Source organism: Geospiza fortis, unplaced genomic scaffold, assembly GCF_000277835.1.
Source record: "Geospiza fortis unplaced genomic scaffold, GeoFor_1.0 scaffold27, whole genome shotgun sequence".
NCBI classification, from domain to species: domain Eukaryota; kingdom Metazoa; phylum Chordata; class Aves; order Passeriformes; family Thraupidae; genus Geospiza; species Geospiza fortis.
Genome location: NW_005054329.1, coordinates 700,728 through 708,412, shown reverse-complemented (window position 1 = coordinate 708,412; position 7,685 = coordinate 700,728). Strand labels below are relative to the sequence as shown.

Sequence of the window (7,685 nt, the reverse complement as noted above, 5' to 3'; positions counted from 1 at the left end):
TTTCTGGGAAATATGAGAATTAGTTACAGCTAAATCAATCCTTGCTCAGGACTGGCAGTCAGCAATGCTAAAAAAATGATGATGAGAAATAATTAAGGACCTACAAGAAAAGAAACTTGGAAACTCGAGGCTCTGGCCCTCAGCCTGAGCCTTTGTCCCCAGATTCTCAGCTGCTGCTGCTGTGTCTGCCTGTGCTCTTGGGAACTCACGCCTCCATTATTTATTTTATTCTCTCTGCGTGAGATTTGATTACATTGGACAGCCTCCTTGCTCGTGAGCACTTTTTGACACATCATAACATCTTATCCTTCAAGGCAGACAGTGAAATTCATTTCTTCCCACTGTTGCCTTTTGCTGTGGGCAGTGATGGTTCATGGAACACTCCACTCATGGGTGCTGTTCCATTTGAGCTCTGCTGTGCTCCTGAAAAATATGTGTGTGCCCAAAGACTGACATCAGTGGTGCCTTACTCATTAAAAAATAGCCTAATCATACACAAAGGACACTTCTCTGAACTTGTGATATAATGAACAGAAATTAATAACAGCAAATGAAATGGCACCATCTGTGAATAATTTTATATTTCTTCTCCAGAATATAAAAAAGGACAAATCAAACCCAAGTGTTAAACCCCAGAAACATTTCACATGTCTGCTGAGAAGAGCTAAGGAAAAATCCATATCCAAAGAAAGAACATCCATGGAAGTGTTTTCAAGAGGGGCTGCTTTCCTGCATGCCCTGTCTGTGGAACAGACATCAGCAAATCCAAACAAGGGAGCCCAAGTGCCCTCCCTCCCATTCCCCCCACAGCTGTGCTACAGCAGCAGCTAAGGCTGCTGAGCCCTCCAGGGCTCCTGAAAAATGCTGAAAGAGTGAGGTGCGAAATTCAGGATCAAAAAACCCCCACCCCATTCATTCAATATTCCAGGAACAATAAAAAAGTGAAATTTGGCTCATATAGAAAATACCCAAACAAAACGATCAACTTCCTTTGCACCAGGGACATCCCTGCCAGTAACTGTTACTGACAACTCTGCAATAAACTACTTTAAGTCCTTGTTTTACGTTCTATGGCCCAGCAAAACCACAAGTATTTTACACAGCTGTTCTAAAATGAAAGCTGCTCAGGTGAGCTGTTCTGAAGAACCTTTCTATGCATCTCCTGTCATCTGTCAGGAAAAAGGAATAGCTCTTACTAACCACCACCAGTGCTCCAGCAGAGCAAAGGGACTTAGAGCTGTTCTGGACTTTATCTGACATCTTGTGATCTCAGCCATTAAGGACACTAGCAAAAAATAGATGGGACATGAAATAACAAATGCCTCTGTGACACCAGAAGAGATAAAGTTTGCATTATTTTTACATAGTTTTGAAATGATGATTCATTTACAGGTCCAAGCCTTCCTGTTGATCATTTCTCAGCACACAGCAGTTAATTGAAAGAGAAATGGCTGGAGGTGCATGTGTGCTGCTCGGAGGGAAATACTGATAAACGTGAAGGTGCTAGGGTTTATATTTCCAAACATTGACACAGAAATCCGTTTCAGTATGCAAAAAGGCTGCAGAGGAGAAATGGAGAGGTCAGGAGGTAGTAAAGAAAGAGCATTACTTCAGCTTGGGTTCCCGTCCCTCACTTGTATATTGCCAGCAGATGAGCCCGATCAGGTCGTGCACCTTGGCGTTGGCGATGGTCACCACGGTCATGGGCTGCAGCTTGTCCTGGCTCGTGTGCAGCGGGAGGTAGACATCGATTTTTTTGGTTGCCGTTGTACCAACGTGGCCCTGGTGAGGAAACACATTTCATCAGGATGTATCAAAAAGTGTCACAGGGTTTATACAAAATCTGGGCGGACGGAATTCGGCTCAGCAGGCAAACTAAAATATGCTGCTATGGCTTAAAATTGGAAGGAGATTAAACATTTAAATTCCAATTATTTCCCTGCTGTTTATCTGTAAAACGGACATGAAATTTCTGGACATGATTTCACAGATTTCCATAAAGAGCCTGAGCTTTGCTGCAGGATCCCATGTTCCTGCAGAATCAAAAAAAGTGGAATTATGCGTGGGATGGGGAGGAAGAGGGACCCAACAAACCAGCCTAAGACTTCCAAATTGTTTCTGCATTTCTGCTCTCTTCTGCAGTTCTTCCCCACCACCTGAGGAGCTCTCAGAGGGAGCACAGACACCCACTCCCCAAGGCTTGGCCCTGGCTTGCCAAGAGCAGAACAAAACCACACACACAGCTGAGCCACTGATGTGCTCTCTTTGAGGACACCAAGAAGAATCAACTAATATTGGGGTTTACTGGAACTTGCTGGATGAAAAGAATCCATTTGGTGCCCTGACAATTAAATAAACCATAAAGCACACAGCAACACAGATCTATGACATTTGCATTACAAGAATGTTTAATCCACTGCAGGTAGGACTGCAGCTTTCACCCAGAAATCTTCTAAACAAATCAAAATTGCACATCCTGACCCCCTCCTCCAAAGCACTCCAAGTAACTCTGTATCTCCATCTCTCTCCATACTACAAGGGCCTTGAGAAGAGAAAGGGCTTTTTGAATTAATCACTTGGAATTCTAAGTAACAGAATAAAAGGATTCAATGCTATAAATCTATAATGAGAGCATAAAACAGGGAGTTAAATGCCATGTGCTAATTTCAATATATTGTTAAAAACCATTTGATCCTTCGGTGTGATTATAAATTAGAGAAGTAATAGGAATTTAAAGATTAAAGTTATTCATACTGGCATAGCTAAAAGTATTATTTAAATCCATCCCAACATAATACATTTATTTTTTAAGAAAGCATTTTTATACAACAGATACCTCCTCTTCCCATATTTTTAGGGTAAGAAGAAACCGGTTTGGCTAATTTAAAGGAAAGGTTAGGATTGCAACAGAACATGGGACATTCCTTCACTTTGTTTGGATAAACCTGAACAAGCTTTGGTTGAGCTCATGCGCCCGGGACCCTCTGGGACACCACCCTTAACCCCCCGAGGTCATGAACACAACAGAGCTGCTAAAAAGCACCAGGGTGGGCTTCTGTCTCTCCATCTCTCCTGCTTTTCTACTTCCAGGACTTATTTTGAAAGGGAAACGAGGTGGTGCTGGGTAAGAGCTCAGCTGTGTGCCCAGGTGCACACACCCGGGGCAGGGAGGCTGAGGGTGCTGGTGACCTTGGTCCTGCCCAGAGACCCCCCGAGCTGAGGCTGCCTTGGCAAGAGAAGGAGCAAACAGCAGCCACCAGGAAATTAATGGCACTCCTTGGCACACCACGCCAGTTACACATATAAATCCAAGGAAGGCAGAATTGTAAGTAATGCTGGGTCCTGATAATGGAAAACCCGAGAAAAATGGACACCCAGATGTGGAGTCAATGCCAAGGTTACAATTGATACGCCCAGCCAGGAAGGGACAAACGAGCCAGGAGCTGGGACTGACAACCAGAGAGACCAGCCTGTCCATCAGCCACTGCAGGAACAGTGTGAGCTCACAGCCCAAACCCAGGAATTAACAAAATCACCCTGGCCAGGGACCCTGGCTCCTGCTGTCCCAAACCTGGCACTCACACTCCTGGGCTCCTCTCCCTGCATGGCTCTGCCTTGCCCCACACCCTGACTTGGAGCTTGCTGGATTTTACCAAACCTTCCTCAGTCCTCCCCATCTCTAAATCTCCTCTGCCTCCTCCAGCTATCTTTACTATTGTTACTATCTCCACCACAGCTATCCTGTTCTCCTGCTCACGAACACTCAATGTGAGCACCAAAATGACTTAAACCAGGTAAAACTCACACACCTATGAGGATTCCAACTGCTCTGTGAGCAAGGGGAGCAATCCCAACAACAGCAGGACTGGGAAGCAGCTCAAAGCACTGCTGTTATACTCAAGATCTTTAAAAAAGCCAGAGAATTAGTTCTATTAATTGAAGGTCTGCAAAGCTGAGGTACTAGAGAGGCTGAAACCTGAAGCCAATTAGATTTTCTAGCAGTAAAGAGAGCACCCATTGTCACACTGGGTAGGAAATGTTTGTACAAACCCTTGGTCAGGGCTCAGTCCCACGCCAAGGGGGTCTGGAGGAAACCTCCACTGTGTTTATGGCAAATTGGTGGTATTGGTTCAGAACCACACTATAAATGCAAGCCATCAGGTCCCTGTGTGAGGGAATCCATAGCCTCAGCCCATCCTGCAGAGTGTTAATTGTGCAGAAGGCCCTGAGAGCTCAATTACTGACCTGCTGAGAGCCCACTGGCTGTGGTGGTACAGGGACAGAGGCACACAGGGACAGAGGCACCACCCAAGGCCAGGGCTCAGGGCCAGCCCAGCGCCAGCTCCTGGGCTCTGCAGGGACCTGCAGCCTCCTCTCCAGGAGGAATCACTCGGAACCACAGCCATTCCTGGAACCACAATTATTTCTGGCTCCCAACTAAAAACTGTACTCCAAGTGGAAATGCTGAGGAAACCCAGAAGATAAAGGACAATTACTGATATTCAAAGAGGCAGCATCAAACTTTATTAATAGATCCTGTATAAAATTCAATGGAAAATCTATTCAGGGCCAGGGGCCTTACCATTTGGAGTTTCCTTAATAGCCTCCAATAAATCTGGGAAGCATAAAGGGGCTGTTAAATTAACATTTTCCTGATCTGTCACCTGTGGCACAGTTAATTTGTCAAAAAATTCTTTTAGCTTGTCACTGGACACTGTATATTCTGACAAATGAAGTCTGGAATAAAATTGACAAAATATCTCGTTAATTTTCTAGGAAATCACAAATCTGATTCCATTAAGCTTTTATTGTTAGAAATGTTATATCCCACCAATCCTTTAAGAAAGTGAGGAGTAACTGGATACACTGAAAATGTACAATAAATCATAGAAAAATTTCCTAGTATTTTTATTGATGGACTCTTTTAAGGCTCCCTGGTGCTCTCCTACAGTACGTCAAATTAAAAAAAAAAAAATCTAAAATTTATCAGTCCTTCCAACATCAGATGTCTTTCTAAGATTTAAAATCAAATTTTAATCGAAGTCCATGAGGGAATGCACCCCTCCCTCCAGCAGCAGGTAAGAGTAGCCCCAGTAGGTCACTGACACTGCACCTGAGCCAGGCACTGGGGACAGCTCCCCCCGGCCACAGCTCACCCCTGACAGGTCCTGGGGCACCTGCAGGACAGGAGCTGGGGGCACAGTCAGGCACAGCGCGTCCTCCTCACTCCTGCTCTGCTTCACTGCACACCAGGCACAAAATTAAAACAAAGTCCATAAACATTTCCAAGAGAAAAATGATTGATTTTCAACACTGACAATTTACTGCCTCTTCCTGCACAATGGAGTTCTGTGACTAAATGTTATATCACTTTAAGATTAGATGTTCTAATGATATAATGCAAAGATTTTACTGAATCATTATTTAGTGGGAGTCATAAAAACCTCTTAAAATTAATCTTTCATGCACATCTAGCTTACCCAAAGTTAGCATTTAATTAGATGGCCTTGGCACGAATGAGCTTACTACTTTATTTGCTCAATCAGTATATGTCTCTTCAGTAATTATAATTAATTCAAGTCATTGACTCACCTCCCAGCAAACAACACTAAACACTGCACAAAATGGAAACAAATGCCTTTCCATTCCCAAATGCAAAATGTCTTCTCACTTTTAAACTCAGTTCAATGTTTTTTGGTTTGGGTGACAGGGTGTTGACTACACTCTGTGACCCAGCAATCACCTCCACAACATAACTTACTCGCTTGTGTATTTAATTGACACACAGAAAATACTTGAAGGGGAAAAGTGGAAATATAATAACCCAGTATTTACAACACACAGAAATTTCTAACAGATCAGAGCACAGATGTTTATGGCAATATAAGGGACCATATTTTTCTTTTTTCTTTCCTTCTCCAGCCTACCACACTGTTCCCTACCATTGCAAGACTGGAATGGTGTTTGTTTCATCAGGTGGTTACACCAGCACTGGGGTTTTTCATCACTTTGGGCACTTAGTTCCTCCTGTAATTCCCAAACCACAGGTGGAGGACACCCCAGAGAGGCTGGGGTGCAGCCCCAGCACACTGCCAGCCCTGCAGCTCCCCAGTGAAGCCCCAAAGCTGTTCCCTTCTGAGGAGAGGATTCTGCTTTGCATCACCCCAGCTTGTGCTGCAGAGTTAGCAGATCACGATGTAAAACTCCATTAACATCATTAAATACTTAATTTATCTTATTCACACTGTCACTATTCATAAAAATTTAACCCAGTAATTTCCTGTTATCCAAAGCATAACAAAGTATGAATATTTAACTGCAAGGTAAATAACACACTATTATTTTTTATTCTAAATTGTTGACTTCAGTTAGCATGCCTGCTCTGCAGAGCACCAGGCGATTTGTCAATTAAAGGTCCAGATGTTGTGCAGGCTGCAGAGGCAGCAGCAGCTCTGAGCAAGGCGTCCCCTGCATGGCAATGATCACTACAACCCCAGCTCCAGGCTGCATTACCATGCTCATGTTTTATTCCAGCCCCCTCCTCATGTACCAGTTAATTATACAACACACAGCTGAGAGACATCACCTCCGAGCTGGACAGGTTCCTTCCACGCTTCCACCCGAACACGTCCTCACACTCAGAACCAGATTCACAGAAATAACCACACAGCCCAGCACCCAGATCACTGCCTGCTCTTGCTTGGCATGCACTCCCACAATTAATAAAATTATGTAAGTCCTGAGCAAAGAATAAGACACATAGTGCTGGTAACAGCACGTTTCAATTATAGTAACACACATTCATTTGTACTACTCTCTATGAATTAAAATCTGGTTTACTTGCAGTGCTATTAATATGAATTCTTAATACTGCTTTTTTTCTGACAAATGCTATGTGGAGGGAGGGAGAAGCCCCAGGTCCACTCCTGTTACAGCCCAGGCTGTGTTTCTGTCCATGTAGGTGTCAGATTTAGGACAAATGGCCCTGTCCATCCCTCCCCTGCCACACTCCGGTGGCATTTTGCCCCATACAGGCTCCCTCTCCATGTGCCCAAGCCACACGGAGGGTGGGATGTCCCACCAGCTGTGTGGCACCAGCTCTGCCTGCCCTGCAGCCCTGGGCTGCTCAGCTCCCACAGCTCTGGTGAGGGATAGAAACACATTGATCCAAGTGTTGTTGCTCCAGCTGCAGCAGAAATGCATTCATTACCCCAAACCATCCTCGAGTTCCTTCTAGTGAAGAGAAGAAACAGCCTCTTTAGAAGAATTATACATATTTTACTTAGTAATAAACATTACAATTTAATACTGAGGAATAGAGTTATTCTTTGTAATAACAAAATGCAACCAAAACTTATAATTAAAACTGCACCATAAACATTATTTGTGTGTTAAGGAACGTGCCACGATCTATTTTAATGAACAGATGCTCCAAAAAAGATAAATGTTTTCAGAAATATTCAATCCTTGAACAGATCAGCCTCTAATCCTCTGCTTCTGCTGCACAAAGCAGACAGCTCAAGTTCCTCGAGGACATCAGCCAACCTTAGGTGGAACATTTTTAATACATCACCGTGTCACTTTTTAATGTGCCACAATCTATTAACCACATGGCAAACTAACAGGGATTTTTAAAATATGGGTTTTATAGCTTTGTGCCGGTGATTAATTAAATAAATAGCCAG

General features: G+C 43.7%; 1 protein-coding gene across 3 annotated transcripts in view; it reads right to left on the bottom strand.

Moving 5' to 3' along the window:
* MAPKAP1 (MAPK associated protein 1) overlaps window positions 1-7,685 on the bottom strand; it is a 79,134-nt gene that overhangs the window by 46,752 nt on the left and 24,697 nt on the right. For 2 of the 3 annotated variants that reach the window (XM_005421229.3, XM_005421230.2), the window contains exon 6: window positions 1,610-1,782. In XM_005421229.3, the coding sequence (XP_005421286.1) occupies window positions 1,610-1,782 (173 nt within the window). The remainder of the gene's footprint in view (window positions 1-1,609; window positions 1,783-7,685) is intronic. The other variant, XM_031057333.1, reaches the window with a different exon arrangement.